This window comes from Crocodylus porosus, unplaced genomic scaffold, assembly GCF_001723895.1.
Source record: "Crocodylus porosus isolate Cpor-Errol unplaced genomic scaffold, CroPor_comp1, whole genome shotgun sequence".
In the NCBI taxonomy this organism is placed as follows: domain Eukaryota; kingdom Metazoa; phylum Chordata; order Crocodylia; family Crocodylidae; genus Crocodylus; species Crocodylus porosus.
The window spans coordinates 11,968,283-11,984,927 of record NW_017728907.1 but is presented as its reverse complement, the minus strand read 5'-3'; the positions used below and the strand labels follow the sequence as shown (position 1 = coordinate 11,984,927).

The following is a 16,645-nucleotide window of genomic DNA, read 5'->3' as shown; positions in this document are numbered from 1 at the left end:
GGAGTAGCAGGGGGGTCAGAAAAGCTGGCAAGCTCCAGATTCCAGCAATTTCCAGATACTGGTGATCATGCGGCTAGGAAGCTGAATGTGATTGGCCCCTAAGAGGCCCAGCAGGCCCAAAAGTGAGAGGGCCAAGGCCCATTAGTCCCCTGGAGAGGGGAAAGCACAGTTTCTTAGGGGAAAGCAGTGCAGCTCTGTGCAGAGCCACAGAGGAAAAGCCTGGGATAGCAACAAATTGGTGCTCCAGCAGGAACAAGCAGATATCTAGAGCAGTAACCGGTGAAGAATAGCCAGCGGGAAAGAGCAGGTCACTCCACTCTCTAGCACAGAGACTAGAATACAGGTAAGCCACATCACACGGGGAGTGGCTGAGAGAAGTCCCAGGGGGGAATTGGTTGGCAGAGCCCACAGGCCAGCAAAGGACACCACCAAGGAAGACAGGTGATTTTTCTAAAGCAAGGCCAACAGGGAAGAATGTTGCATCTGCAAGGCCTATACAAGTGAGTAATGAGTGATGAGGAAAACCCCTCAGCTGAGGGTGAGGACTGTGTGATGGGTGCTGGACTCAGAACATGTGCACTGATAAAAGGGGTGCATGTCAGGATCAAGCAAACCCCAAGGGGCCTTGTTGGGAAAGGGAGTGAACAAGCATCAGTGACTAGGTGAGCTACCGGTCAAAAGACTCCATATTGGAAAGACCATAGTATTGGCCCGACAGGTGTGGTGAGGACACAGTGTAGGGAAGATGGAGCCCTATGAAGAGGACACACTCCCCATTGAGAGAATACTGTTTCCTCTCTTGGGTATCAACTCTCAGCTTCCCCTTTTGTTTAACATTAAGGCGTGGCAGAAGAGCATACAGAAGTGAGCAGCGGCTGTCAGGAAAAGCTGTGGGGCACATTGCACCTGCTGACATAGAGCAGCCAAGAACTGCACAGCCTATAGATTATTCTCTGTTATCTATGGAAGAACCACCCGTTAGATCCAGGGTGAGGTTGCTGATGGGGCAGCAATTGGGGAAGCTTGCTATGTAGATAAGTCCCAGTTCAGTCACTGCAAGTACTGTCAACATCTTTGTTTACACTTAGGAGTCAGTGGAGGGGAAAGGGGCAGCTACTCTGACTGCTGACTTGGGACTAATGAGCAAGGCCACAGCTATTGACAAGAGTATCAGCATTCCAGCCTCTAGACTCAGCATCAGCAAGTGCAAGGAGATGGACTGAATGCTATGAGATAAACTGACTCCACTGTGCACAACACTGTCCAATGAGTCCCACAGACAAATCCAAACAATGAGGCTTACCATGTTGTTATGGGCGTATTTTTCTTTAAGCCTAATTGTAGCTAAGACTATTTTGTGCAATCCCTCCACCTCTACTCTGGGACCACCTCTCAGAAGTAATGGCAGCAAGAAAAGAGTTCCAGTGAGCACCCTTGAGAGGCAGCATTTGCTTCAGCTACAGTTGTGGAGTCTGGTGGACTTCTGTGCTCTGAGAAATACTGTGTCATCAAGAAATGAGAGAGAAGGGGAGCGAAGTATGTACATAGTAGGGAATTATGGCACAGTTCACATTCTGCACCAAGGACTAATTCTGACATTCCCTGACCTCAGCTTCCAAGACCTCCTTGGTTTGGTATGCAACTTCCTATGTGCGACTAAAAAGATCTACACCTGGAGAAGGGTGTTTGTGCCCAAAAGCTTACAAAGAACAATTTTTACAACTATTTCATTGGTCTAAAAAATATCACATTTACCCAAAGAACTTTGCCTGAAAAGACAAAAACATTCTTCAGCACTCAGGGACTGAGTAAAAGGTGTCCAACCGTTATCATGGAGCACACCACAAATACTGTACAAAAAGTCCTTCACAAACTTAGTACCTCAGACTGAATGGGGGATAACCAACTGACTGCAATGAACACTCATCACAGACAGCATTAACCACATTGAACTAGGCTATATGCAGCGATGAATCGGTCCCTAGGAAAGCACTTTCTCATTTTCATTTGTCAACTTCAAGGTCATAAATTGGTGGCCCAGAAACTCCCTGGCCTGGAACAATATATTTTAAGCAAAGACATAGTGCTTCCTTAAAAATGAACACTGTTGTTCTGCATCTGGGAAGCATTTGTTGGAAGGTGTGTACAATGTTAGGCCTGCCCACAAAATTCAAGTCATTTCTCATTCTCCAGACAGGATTCACATGGGAAGGGGATGTCAGCCATGCTGAAATACCATTGGTACGTACTCCAAAGCCACCAGCTGCCAGGAACATTCATTCGTCGTAAGTGCTGCCCCTTGCAAATCCTTTAACTGGGGAGAACCTGGGCCACAGATGCACAGGAGTATGGCAACAGCAATAGGGACCACCCTTGCCCTTCCTGTGCAGCCAGCAAATTGCTGTTGAGAGAGGGTGGTCAGGAGGCCCCTGGTACACAAACTGCTTTGGAGTGTACAAGGGAGCCAGGCCTAATGCAAGACAGAGGTGGAACGGAGATGGCTTTTGGATCAAGCCTGGGCCCGAACACATAGGGCCAAGCTGCTGAGAGACTCTGTGCCCAGGTTCATGGTGCAGGAAGTTACTTTCGGTGACAAACATACCAAAAGGGAGGGAGACTATAGCCCTCCGTGCCTCTCCCCTGGACGTCGTGGGTAGGGATGCCTCTTGAACCTTGCCGTGGCTTCTCAGGACGGATGGTTTGTTCACCAAGCGACTTTGGGGTGGTTCCCCAGTGGCCTCATGTGCCATGTCTTTGATGGTTAGGTTTCTTTGAATCTGGAGAACGATGTTTGGCCCTGCCCCCCTGAGGCCTTCCCTTGGTCACTTTCTCCACTCCTTTTATGTGGGGCTCTACCTCCCCTACATCCTGCCTACCGCCAACTGCGACATTGCCACTTGGGTCATCAAGGGTGATGTCCCGGATTTTCTTTAATGCTTGAGCCCATAGGATCTGACGGCTGCAGAAAATTGATGCTGCTCCTTCCCCGAGCATCTTCTGCAGACCCCTTTTTCCTGCCTAGGCTTCGTCCGTTCTTGGCTCTGTCTTATTCCCCGGTGCATCATCCCTTTCTTGGACTGGATCTTTATTGCCCATCAGTGGCATCTGTCTTAAGGTGTCACTGGGTCCCACAGGACTCTAGTCTTTGTTGGTGCCAGTCGATGCCCACTCTGGCTCCGTGGGTGGCTCCCCTGGCTCACACTGGCTGTGGATCCCTGGGGCTACCCCTTCCTGGGGTGCCCACCAGGTCCCCTCCCTGGGACCACTGGTGCACTCCTGTCCCTCCAGACTGGCTGGGGGTTTCACTTCCAGTCCCCCTCGCTACTCTTCTGCCAGGCCTTTTATCCTGGCCCCAGGCATCTGGCTAGCCAATTGGCCCTGGCAGGCATGTATAAAACGTGCCCAAGCTGATGTGGGAGCCATCCCCGGCTCCTTCTGGCTCATCCTTTTTTTTCTCTTTCATCTTTGCCCACCGTGGTTTCATTTTTCCCGCGCTCATCTCCTGGCACAGTGTCCCGCCGCTTCCTGACTTCAGCGGGTAAGTCTTTTTCACAGAGATGATTTATCAAAGCATTGCTGAAGGTAGGCAGTATTCTTCTAGTCCAGCAGTTATCAATCTTTTTTTTTTTTTCACACTCAAGGCATCCCTTGGAAAATGCCAGCTCCACCCACAGCTCCAGCCTCCCACAAGTTACTGGCAACCATCTCACTCCTCCTTCTCCAGTTGTTAACTTCTGGTTTCCCAAAGAACCTGGAGTAATGTTAACTCCACAGACCTGCATCACATCTGGAGTCAGAGCAGTGAATTCACAGGGGAAAGCAGAATAGTTGGCTCTCAAACCGAGGACCAGAACGAGTTGCCATAGAAACCCAGGCTGAGCTCTGACAAAAAGGACACATTGACAGATCCCTGGGAAGTCTGAAAGGTTCTCTTGTCTGGTTCAGAGCAACACAGTGCCCAGAACGTGAGCATGCATTTTGTTAGCTGAACCTTACATACACAGCTCCCTGAGCCTAAAGACATGCTTATGCATAATAAGAGTATGTATTACCCGCCCTTCCCTTCCCCTCCTCCTCCCCGACACACACTTATATATTCAAGTAAGTTAGAAACTATTTATAGCAAAAATGCAGGCCCTGGAGCCAAGGCTAGGAAGCCACTGACACTAAGGGAAGGGATCCCCAGTATTGTCAGGTTCCCACCTGAATGAATTGTGCTGTCATTTTGGATCTGCCTCAAACCTTGCATTTAGCTCATTGCGGGGCTGAGAATGACAAGTAGTCACAATCAACAGGATTTGCAAATATTCTCAGGTTTTCCTGCCCAGCCTCACCCCACAGCTGCTACTCCACCATGGGGTGCCTGCCCACTGCACGTTTCAGTTGTCCCACTTCTGAAATTTGCAATGGACAGAGCTGCATGGAGTCTTTTTCTTTAACCATGGGGGGAAGGATGTGTTTTCTTTCAAAACTCAACTGACCCCTTTCAACTCACACTTAGACATTTAAAAAGCTGCAGGCAAAGACCAAATCATAGGAAATTTCAGCCCAGAAAGCAACAACTTGCTTGGAAAGTTTTGAGTACCAGAAAAATCCAGTGTCAAAAGAAAATGGAGTGCATGCTAAATTCCAGCAGTGAGCACTACTGACTTGATGGGTGTCAGTACTGTGTATTGCGGGAACAAATGGATCCTGTGGGGATTGCACACACCAGGACAATACTGGATTGATACAGAACAGATGCATCAAATAATTTCATGGGCAGAAAAATTGGGGTTTTTTTAGTCTGAAGAAGAGATGACTGAGGGGGAATGTGATAACAGCCTTCACATACCTGAAGGGTGGTTATATGGAGGATGGAGACAGACTATTCTCTGAGGCTATAGGGGAGAGGACAAGAACGGATGGACTTAAATTGCAACAAGCAAAACTGAGGTTGGATATCAGGAAGAACTTTCTAACCGGAGGGGGGGTCATTGGAACAGAGCCTCCAGAGCAGTCGTGTCAAGCACATGGCCCACAGGCCAGATCCAGCCTGTAAAGCCATGCTATATGGCCTGTGGGGATCCTAGAAGGGCCAGGAATTTAGGGGTGGGGCAAGCAGGGATTGCGCCCACTATTAAAATGCAGGGTTTAGAGCCCTACTGGGAACAATCATTGGCAGCAGGGTCAAGCAAAGGTGTATTAACCCCTATGGCCCGCTGATGATGCTTGCCCTATTGCTGCCACTTCTTAGCAATCCAGCCCTAAGAAGCCCTGCAGATAGGATCCAGCCTGGCGGGCAGGTGAGTTTGACACCCATGCTCTAGGGAGGATGCACAGTCTCTGTTACAAGAACTTTTAAGTGCAGGCCAGATGAATTTCAGTGATGGATGGTTTAGCCAGGGATGTTCCTGCCTTGAGGAGGAGGCTGGACCAGACGGCCTGCTAGAGGGCCCCTTTCAACCCCTTTATGATTTCAGCTGTTTGAGCTCAGAAATGGAATGTGATATGGAAAAGCACACCTAGCTTCCCAATGCTTACATCAACAGCAGCATATGTCAGCTCACCTGGGTGCAAGCAACATTCCTCAGAGACAGCAAGTGAGGATGGAAGAAAGTTCATTAATACCAAGATGACGCTGTTTTCATTCCAGTGACAGGAGACACAGGAATGACAAGAGACGGGGGGCAGAGACAACCAGCATGTAGCATGTGCACAGTACCACACTACAGGGGCAATACCACTTTCAGATTAGGAAGCAGTGCAGGCAAAGCAGTGTTGCGTGTCTCTATATGGCACTACAATAAAAGAGTATGAGCAGATCCTATTACCCTCTTAGCCAGCTTTATTCCTACAACTTGGTTCCGATTGGCAGCTGTCCCCAGTCATCATATGCTTTACTGCCCAAAACAGTATGCTTTACTCGTCTAAGCAAAGTCTGGTGATGGGATGTACTGATGTGAGCCTTCCAGGCTGCTTTTCAACATAAGTAAGAAAAGGTAAACCACAGGCCAGCCTCTGAAGGTATCAGCATCACTGGGCTACACACTCCAGAAGGTTGACTGTTAACACTTACCATGTTAGCACTGATCCAACAATCTCACGGGAATCTGATAGACACGAGTGGCATCTAAAGGAGAATGAGTGCAGTTCTCCACCCAGCAGGCTAGAGCTAGAGCTAGAGCCAGAACAGAGAGTCTCAACACTGATGGGTGATGAGGCACCCTGGGCTGCCCTGAGCCTGAGGTGAAGAAATGAGTGAGCACTAAGAGCTGGGATTTTCCAAGGGATACCTTGAGTGTAAAAAAGTTGAAACCACTGGACTAGAAGAACACTGCCTGCCCCCAGCAGTGCTTTGATGGATGGTCTCCCTCCAGAAGGAAATGGATGTGCAAGGTGAAGACACTGCTCAGTGCCATAGTGAGACTTTTCAATACGATGCCAAAAGTAGGGAGTAGAAAAACCAAAATAATTGTCCTTTCTTCAAGCAAAGCAACAAAGGGCAAATTTATGCAACTCCAGAAGATTTCATAGATTTCATAGACATTCGGGCTGGAAGGGACCTTGGAAGATCGAGTCCAGCCCCCCGCCCAAAGGGCAGGAAGTCATCTGGGGTCATAGGATCCCAGCAAGATAAGCATCCAATTTGCTCTTGAAAGTGTAAGAGTTCTACCTAATGCAGGTAGAAGGCCTCAGAGACATGGAGAGCAGCCAAGGGAGGATGGCAGGAAACACTAACGTGAAGTTTCAGTCTCAGAGCTGAACAAAACTTCTGCTAACAGTAAACTCACTAGAAATATGGAGATTCAGCCAGGAAGAAAATGATAGGAAAAATATCAAAGATGCCAAATCATCTCATGTGGATTTTTCTAGAGGAAGTGTGTTGTGTCAGAAATGCTGAGACACACTACCATGTTTTGAATGATGTTTCAAAGTGGCATTTTTTAAGGGAGAAAACTGACGTCTATTAAGAGAAAAAGGAGCTGCTTTTGTTCGCATTTTGCAGGGGGAAAAAATCTTTGGTTCAGCCCCAAATAAGTTCTTCTCCCCACACCAATTTCCCACTTCAGCTCAAAAACAAAATAGCACGGTTCACCCCTCTCTACCCTAAAATGGTCAATGCAGGAGACTGGGAAGGGTGCTAGAGAGATGCATGTACACACATGGAGCACAGTTACAGGACACAGGCTGTGGCCAGAGGAAAAGCAGTGAGGAAATACGGGAGTTAATGTTTTAACAGCAATGTTAAGTCAGGCATATGAAAGGAGGATTTTCTAAAAGAAGGATTTTCTGAAAGAAAGGAAACTCTGGAGTATTTTCTCTCCTGCCTGTCTTGTTAAGTGGAACTGAATATATTTATCTCTTATGAGACAAGCATGATATATGATACACACCCACAGGGCAGGTATGTCAGCACCTTCATGCTTGCAGCAGTTCTATTTAATACAACTTTTAACAGTGCACTGGTAAAATAAAACAGGTCTGGGCTGGTATCTTTGCACTGAACCACATGCACGCATTTGGATCCGAGTCAACCTTCTCAGCTTGGCCCGACTCCTGAAGGATCATCATTCTGGTAGGGGATTTCATTGAGGCATGTCGGGAGGGGGAAGAGATTGCTTGCATGTAAAACATTATGCAATTGTCCCATTTAAGCTTCAGCAAATGAGGTTGGGGACAGAGGACTTCCAACATTGTCTCTGGCTGAACAGGAGCAGCAGCAGCAGTTCAGTTTACCAGAGAGGGGGATTAGCAGAGCTAGGCAGGGTTGTAAATATGTTTTCTTAGCTTCCAAACACCATCTTTAATGCTTTTGTCCTCCCAGCCCACACAGCAGGTGGGGCAGTACTAGGAGCACATCCAGGGGGCATACAGTGGTGCAGTTGCACCCAGCTTTGATTTTTGATGCACCCAAAGTTTAACACCAACTGTCTAGCAGTGGAAGCGGCATTTCTATTCAGGGAGCGGTGAGGGGGTCACTTGACTTTGTGGCTCTTTATAATCTACCTGATTTCTTCTAAACTCTTCATTCCACAGGTATTAATGACCCTCTTTCCTTTTTCATTTGGCTTAATGTTACACTAATTAAGCTGTCTTTCTTCTGCAGTTCTGCTGTGGGTTCACTGCTCCTGGTAATGTAGCTCTTGTTTCACAGCCTTACAGACTGTTTTTAACTTGAGCTAAAAACATTAACTCAGGTGTGGAAAAAGCTTTCAGAAAAATACTGGATGCATTGTGAAGATGCTCAAGAAGGTTTGATTTTGTTTTATGAATCTGAAAGAGATGTACATTTACTGCTAATGACCACAGGACTAAAGAAACAACAACTTTTAATTATTTTTGCCAAGTTTGTTGTGGCTTTAATACATAATACATGATATAGCAAATCAATGCTTCATCCAAGGGTGCTGAAGGAATTGGCTGGTGTCACAGCAGAGCCACTGGCACAGCTGTTTAAGCACTCATGGTGCTCCAGTCAGGTCCCAGACGACTGGAAAAGGGCCAGTATAGTCCCTCTTTTCAAAAAGGGGAGGAAGGAGGAAGCAGGAAACTAGACCAGTTTGTCTCACCTCTATCCTTGGAAAAACTCTGAGAAAAATCATTAAGGATCACATTTGTGGGAGCCCATCAGGGGAAATAATGCTGAAAGGAAATCAGCCGATGCGGTTCCCAAGGCGGCGCATGGCATTGCAGGCTCAGCTCCCCAGCAAGGCAAAGTCCCTGCTGTCACGGCCGAACTCGCCTTCCAGCAACCATGTGCCATTTCAATGCTTTCTAGGAGCTCAGTCTCACCTTTTTGTAGTGATGGAGGATAGGTATGTACTTACATTTCCAAGCTACTCCAAGTACTTTACAGCCCGGGGTGCTGGAGCCAGGAAGCCATTCATTCTCTGCCATCTAGGGCGGGAATCAGCAATCTTTCAGCAGCAACAGAGGGAATTAATGGAGCTCAGTTTCAGGCAGGTCTGTGCATGTGACTTGGCTACTGCCTGCAACCCAGCCACCACCATATGCTGTTGATTCCCCACACTGCTGAACGCAGGCTGAATGAAATCTCTTTGTAGGCCACATCCAGCCAATGAGCCATAGGTTGCTGACACCTGCTCCAGGGGAAGAGGGAGGTTCATTTGCCAAGCTTGCCCCTTTTCCCCCAGCCAGACTTCCCCACCTGGTAAATCTGGTGTCCTAACCATCATCAAACCCTGCACGTGTTCTCACAGCCGGTGAAAGCCAAGACTTCTCTACTCCTTCGTGCCCACTAGGGCACCTCTTACATACACCCAACTCAAACAGCTATGCCATGAAAACCCTGCCCCGTCCTGAACCCACACACCTCTCCTAGTGTCTCACCCTGCCCTCACCCCTCTCTCAAACACCCTCCAGAGTGCCAGCTCCCCTCTCAGCTGTGAAAACCCTCCTGGGTTCCTCTTCATCACAGATGGGCCCATTAATGTGACCAGCTGCCAAAAGACACAGGCCAGTCCTTCCCTTAAGCTCCACAGTGCAAACACCTTCTCTGACTACTGGAGCCACCTGACCTGCCCCAACACACAGGGGTTACTTCTGTATTTCATTGCGAGCACATTCATATTCAGAGGGCAGGGGCGCAGGATGGGCCCTCTCAGCAATGCACACTGCAGTGGGCTCCTCAGCCTGGGACAGACCCCTTCAAGGACCTTGCGATCCACTCGACATGATCAGCCCTGAGCAGCCTGGTACCTGCTCTTGGACTAGCGCTGGATGCCTCCCATTTGGGGAAGACAATCTGGTGCCACCTAGTGGCTGCTTTTAAGATCTGAGAGAGAGAGAGAAAATAATGACCATCTTATTTCTAGGGGGGTGGTTTTCAACCCGTGGTCCACCGACCCTTGGGGGTCCACAGGCTGCCCAAGGCATCTGCAAAAGATGACCATGGTCATTTAAAAGTATATGAACACCCACATTTACAACTCAGAGGGATCTGCATCTCCATTTGAAAATGTTTTAGAGGTCCGCAAATTTAAAAAGGTTGGAAATCACTGTTCTAGGGCAAGGCAGAACTTCTAATTGGCACCCAAAGGGGGCTGCGGGGGCTGCCAAGAATTGGCACTTCGCTAGAATCAGGACCTGGGTGTGTGACATCCAACAGTTTGAGACTGCCATCACCAGTGGCTATTTTCACATAACTGGTTTTTAGTTCTAGATCTTGGCAAGTGGTTGGACTGGTTGGACCCAGTCCTTCCCGAGAGACCTATGCACACAGACTTCTTTCCTTTCAGGCCTCAAAAAACACACACAACTGAGCTAAGAGGCAAAGCTAAGGAGCAGTAGTGGGGCTATTCTCTGGCTGCCCCACCAGGTTCATCTTTGCCCCTAGTGCTTCTTCACCACCTCCCCTACTATGGGCTCTCATATACTTCACACCAGTGCTCTGTCCTTCTCAGCACCACTTAATCTTCTTATATTCAGGGTATGCTTTTCCTGTCCCATTGACAACATTTTCTATGAAGAGCTGCAGACCAACTGTTGCAGACTCATTTGTGGCTTAAGAGCCCCAGTGAGAGTATCACTGCCCTAAAGGCACTTGGCTTTACAGCATTTCCTGAAGGTAAGTGGGCTCCCAATTTGTCTGACCCCTCCTCTTGTACAACCCCTTGTAGCCATGTCTCATGCAGAGGTTCATTGTGGGCTTTGCTCTCTGCATTTCATCAGAGGGCTGCAACACCATGGGCTGATCACGGTAGTGACAAGCTCTCAGCTGATTTAAAAGCTTTGAAGATCAGGAGTGAGGCCTTGAATGCTGCATTCTGGAAAACAGACCAGCTGCTGTGCAAGTATCCTGCCATCAAGCAAGCAATAGCCCCTTGTCCTGGTGAGGTAATGCCAATACACTTGACAACATCCAAATGGCATTTCCATGGCTCTGTATCTCTGCTCAATGAATGGTCCAGTGCCCTGGCTCAGAGTCCAAGCAAGTGCATACGTTTATCTGCAAACATGGCTAGAATCAATCTGATCAAGGAAAAGGAAGAGGAAGAGGAAAAAAAAAGGCTCAGGATCTGCAGTGGGCCCAGTCTGGCCTCCAACAAAACCACAGAATATCTGGGGACAATTCTCAGCTTGACAACTTCCTGAAAGCATCAGGAAAGCCTTGACAGTGGCTGCCTGTGGTGTCAGCAAGGGGGAGCACCTTGGCCATTTCACTGCTCTTTGGTAGGGACTACCTCTAAGCATAATTAGGGGCTAAGTATTAGATCTGAGAAGACCACACCCCAGGAGGCGCAGGCTGCTGTTTCCTGCTGTGCTCTCAGCATGAATTCATGCCTCTCCTAGCATCTGTTTGCAGAGCCTTGCAGCTGTTTCTTTGTCAGCAGCTACTGAAGAGATACTGCTGGTCTCCTCCCAGGAGTAAAAAGGGGGCCTTGGGAAGTGAGCAGGTGCCTAAATAGTTGTGTAAAGATTCAGCCTCCAGTTTAGCAATGACAGGAGACCTTTAGGGGCCTGGATGAAAAAGGTTAGGGCCAGACTACCCCACCTCCATCTATTCCCCATCCCAACAGGCCCCAGTCTGGGATGGAACAAGAAACTAGAGCTTTTTCTAGGTGCTTTAAGATCCACAGCAGAGCATGGACTCCACCACAGTGCCCCACTTTTGCTCCAACCTCTCCTCCTGCCAACTGAAGCTCAGCACATTCTTGACATCTGGCCTACATTTGGTAGCTTCGGGCCCCATCAGCACATCAAACCATGAAAGATATGTGCCACAGATTCTCTCTTGCACAGGCTCTAGTGCCAGCATCTCCTGCCTTTAGCTTTTCAGGAGATGTTGTAGGCCCACTATCTTGGACAGTTTTGTAGACACCTCCTATGCTCTCAGGATGATCACTACCTGGGTCTGAGCACCTAGGGAGGCTAGCCTAGATGTGGCCAGCCACTCTGCAAAACCCTTACCAGAGTTAATATGTCCTATCTAGGGAAGCATTCGCCCATGATCCCATGGTTCTTTGTGCTGCTCTATGATTCTGCACCAGTGAATTTTTGGAGAACTTGTCTGTCCTTGTAAGCATGTGAGAAGGATTGTGGGAAGGCCCTGGGGGACTATCAAGCACTCAAGGGATTAAGCTGACATTCCTCACCAGCCTGAGTGAAAATGGTATATGGCCTCTAATGCTTTCTCTCCCTCACAAAACTAAGCCAGCTAGACTAGATAAAAGTATCACGACACTCACGAGTGAAAGCCAAACAGGTGTGGATGAGGAGTGGGGGGCAAACCCAGGTAAGAGTCCAGGCTAACTGCAGTGACAAGTGTCCTGTGACCACATTTTTACCTGTGGTAGAGGGTGAGGATGGGCCTATGGAATGAAGCTGTTCCCATAGCATTCCCTAGAAAACCAGACATTCCTACCAACCATAAGACAAAACCTGGCACTGATGAACAGAGGTCCTGTGCACAGAGCTGTACCATTGCTGTTTATTCAGAGATACAGGTTAGCACACACCGCCAGCAGCTTTCAGGGGTGAAGGAAGGAGCAGACATTCCCAGGATAACAGGATCATTGCTTTGCCTTGCAGAGTCACGTCTGATGTAGGCCCATTCAGGACCAATAATCTTTCCCTTGTGATAGCTGGGGAAGAGGGGTGGGCTCAGCCTGTGTAACATGAGCTGATGGTTCTCAGCCCAGTCTTTGGTAGATGGGAGTCTACATGAAGAGACTTTGGACTGATCACTAACAGGCCCTCCTGTTGGTATCACTGGCACAGAGTCAATAGGTCATGGGGTAGAAATAGGGTTTTCTCTCTGTAGGGCAGGTAACACGGGGAAGGATTATGCTAGAGATACTTAACCCAACAATAGATATTTCCAAGTGAATCACACAAGCCTCTGAACTAGGAAGGGGGAGATGGCCTCCAGCCTGCAACTATGAGACTTCACATTCTACAGCCATTGGTCTGAAGCCTTTTAGTAGCACAAAATTCATTCAGCAAGAGAGATATTTAGTGGAATAAAGCCAGCCCTGGTGAGGCAGAACAGCAGAGATCACTACAGGGAATAGTCATGGCTTATGGACAAGTTGTGTGTTTCTCCTTAGCAGGAACTAGATCAAGCTTTGCCATGTGACGAAGATGTCAGGATAGCAAAAGGAGCAGGGACTGGTGGCTGTGGGACCTGCTGCTCAGTGTAGGACTGTGTATTTGCACACGAAGGGATGAGCTTCACGGCAGTCAGCACCAGACCACTTCTTAAATCCTGCAAAGAAAAGCAGCAATGCAGTTACTGGTACAGATATTGCCTGTGTTAAGAGAGGCATTAAGATCACTGCACAGAAGCATGGGGGGAGTGAAGAGATGCGAATCGAGACTAGCACTGGGGCAAGCTCCCAGGGGTGTGATATAGGGTAAGGCATGTTCTGTGGAGCTGCAAATAGTGCCTGGTGCATCAGATCCTACAGTGAGGAAATGGGGGTATGGATGAGACTAGCAGGACCAGGCCCAACGTAGTCTGGCAGCCGGATGAGACCTGCCAGGATATTCTCAGATCAGGAGGTGAGGAAGGGTTGGACATTGTCTAAGAAGTCAAGAAACAGGGATGCCAGAATAAGAAAAGATGTAGTTGAGGCAGAACTTCCTAGGAGCAAGGCAGCAGTGGCAGAGTATGCCCAACTGGGCTAGGAAGTGGTATGACGCAAGCGGCCTTGATGGAGGTGGTGGGATGTGACCAAGCATTGACCCATGTTGTGGCAAGAAAGCTTTGCCGTTCTGTGAGGGAAGCAAGGCCAACGGCAACCAGCTGTGGATGAAGGAAAAAGGGAGGCTTGGGATTACAGAAATTGCCACAGTGGTTCAGACCAGAACCCTTCTTATCCCTTATCTGGTATCCAATAGCAGCCAGTGTCTTGTTTCAGAGACAAAACCCCTATTTGTGACAATGGCAGGTTCCCTCCTAGCCCTACTACTTAGAGGATGCCTTTACCAAGACAGGCTGGGGGTTTTTTTGGTGGTTGTTCTGTTTTTTTAATATTTGATCACCCCGATCTCCTCACCTGGAAGAGTGCCTCATCCCTTCTGAACATGGTTAGCCCATGGAACCCACTGACAATACAGCACTGAGCAAAGCCTTTAGCCATGCCTCCTATGCAGCATTTTCTTCCAATATTAGAACATGCCACCCCTCATTTCACTCGCTGCCTCCCTTCTGCTCATCATGCCTGATTCTAGACCATTCGCTACTATTTTGTACACTCTTACACCTCCTTCTGAGGATGTAATATGTTGATATTGAGGCTGGTCATGAGGTGACCAGAACTGATGTTCACTGGTCACCAGATGTGCTGCACAAGAGGAGGCTGATCCCATCTTCTTGATATGATGAAACACTCCTGTGGATTTATATAGTTGACTAAGTATGCCTAACCCTTGATGTTGATCTTTTAATATGTTCTTCAGCCCCTTTCGATATCCTATTTCCCCTAAGGCTTTAAGGGCCCTTTGAGGCCTACTTTAATATATGTAGCCATCAAGTTCTACACATAAGACCCTGGGAACTCACAAACAGCTCTACATAGCTTAGCTGGGATCCTGCTGGGAATTCTCCTGGGGGAGCCACCTACCACCATGCCTTACCATAATCCTGGGAGAGCTTGGCACATGATCCATTATGGCTGCCACTGGCAGAAAGCCATGAAGTGGACTTATATGTGCTTCCATCAAGCCACTTCCAGTCTTGGTTCTGCAACCAGAAAAGCATAGATTCAAAGTTACTTAGAAGGATATTTGATATTGAGGGTGCTACTTTAATACCAGCATTAAATTTATAACATTTGCATATTAAGGAACACAATTTAAAAGCATTTAGACGTATGGAAATGACAGGGAAGAAGGAAATTGTTTAAAGATCCTGGTGGTCACTACAGTCTCATTGTACTTAAGTCTAAAAGTCATTTGTAAAGTAACCCAAAAACTGTCCTATCTAGCGGTCTACCTGCTATCCAACAGACATATGTCTAAATCAGCTTTAGGAATCATTGACTCTAAATGGAACATAAGGAACATGATGGAGTCCTTTCTTCCACAAGTAATGCAGCTGTCCAGCTGGTTGGAAAGGAAGAAAATAGTTAAACATGAAACAGGAAAGGTCAGTGTATAGGATGTGTAATGAATAAAAAGAATGTACAATGCTCGTGAACACACACCTCTCTGCAGCTGGTAGCCCATGTGCCAAAAATCATAGTGGTGACTCTTCTTCCTCTTTCTGCATGGTCCCCAATATAATGGGGCTCCAATTCTAGTTAACGCCTTTGTACCTTCCCACAGAGCAAACAGCAGTTGCCCTTTGAGGTACACAACTTAAACATGCCAGGGAGACTGATTGAAAGGGAATCTGTGGTTGGTAGGAGGTCTCAGAACAGGACAGTGAGTATATAAGTTATGGTGAGGTTCTTCCAATTGTTTCTGGGTACCAGGTGAGAAAAGTTGGGCTTGTGTTTGACTGGGATAGGATTGAAGGATACTGAGTCTCTAGTGGGCACATGATGGATGACATGCTTATGTCTGTGATTAACAGGTGATGTGTGAGCTGGAAGATGGGCCTGTGATTACCTTTTGGATGGCATGCCATGGGCAAATTTGAGGCACCACAGCCTTTGGGTGAAGCATTAATAATTCTATAAGCCATTGATAACACCCTTAAGTGAATTAAGCCGCCATTTAATCCAAGCAGACAGCACGAGCCATTTTCCAAATCCCTCTGATTTTCAAAGAACCATTTAAGCACATTTAAACCTACCAACTAATTCATGCAAGAACAAGCAGGGCTCAGCTGTCTGCACCTCACATTGTTCCTCAGACCACCCTGCCACAAATGGTGCCCAACCCACTGGACAAGACCCTATCACCTCTGAAACCCAAGATACTAAACCTGTCTCTTGCTTGCATACCTTGCCTAGTCCCTAGGACTAGGCCAGAGCTGCCTGGCAGCAGCACTCCCAAATGTAGAGCACGCTTCCTTGCTCATCATTTACCAATTGCATCACACACACACACACAGAGCTGTACCATGCGACTACATGGCCCCAGTGCTCTCAGCATCACTATCACTCCATCCTCCCCCCCAGTAAGAGCCCCCTTCCTCCAGAGCACGTCTCACCTAACCACGATGTATCAGGAATTGGCATTTTATGGCCCAGTAAATCCACCTCCAGGGACGGCAGAACACAGCAAGTACATGAGCCCCCCTTCCTGCACCCCCCACAACCCTAGGAGAAGTCTGAGGTTATCACATACCTTCTGAGAGTCATTCAGGCCAATCCACACAGGACGGGTTTGCTGATAGTATGAAATAGTCTGGGCAATGTATTGCAGGTCCTTGGCCTCATGGAGACAGGGCAAATGAGCACCCTCCTTTAAAGACTGGCAATAGGCCTGAGCAATTAGAAACAATTAGAAAAATAGAAGAATTAGTCACCACCAACAGCATGGATCTCTGCCTTGTTCATAGATTTCATAGACTTTCATAGACATTAGGGCTGGAAGGGACCTTGGAAGATCATCGAGTCCAGCCCCCTGCCCAAAGGGCAGGAAGTCAGCTGGGGTCACAGGATCCCAGCAAGAAAAGCATCCAAATTCCTCTTGAAGTGTAGGTGCTTGAACCACCTCCGATGGCAGACTGTTCCAGACCTTGGGGGCT

The 16,645-nt window shown here is 47.9% G+C and overlaps 1 protein-coding gene across 3 annotated transcripts in view; it reads right to left on the bottom strand.

The window, feature by feature from the left end:
* Positions 1-2,419: 2,419 nt before the first annotated feature.
* REG4 (regenerating family member 4) overlaps positions 2,420-16,645 on the bottom strand; it is a 22,410-nt gene continuing 8,184 nt past the window's right edge. For all 3 annotated transcript variants that reach the window (XM_019530740.1, XM_019530741.1, XM_019530739.1), the window contains 4 exons: positions 16,243-16,380; positions 14,584-14,689; positions 12,722-13,210; positions 2,420-2,429 (listed from right to left, as the gene is read on the bottom strand). In XM_019530740.1, the coding sequence (XP_019386285.1) occupies positions 13,137-13,210; positions 14,584-14,689; positions 16,243-16,380 (318 nt within the window). In that variant the 3' untranslated portion in view covers positions 2,420-2,429; positions 12,722-13,136. The remainder of the gene's footprint in view (positions 2,430-12,721; positions 13,211-14,583; positions 14,690-16,242; positions 16,381-16,645) is intronic.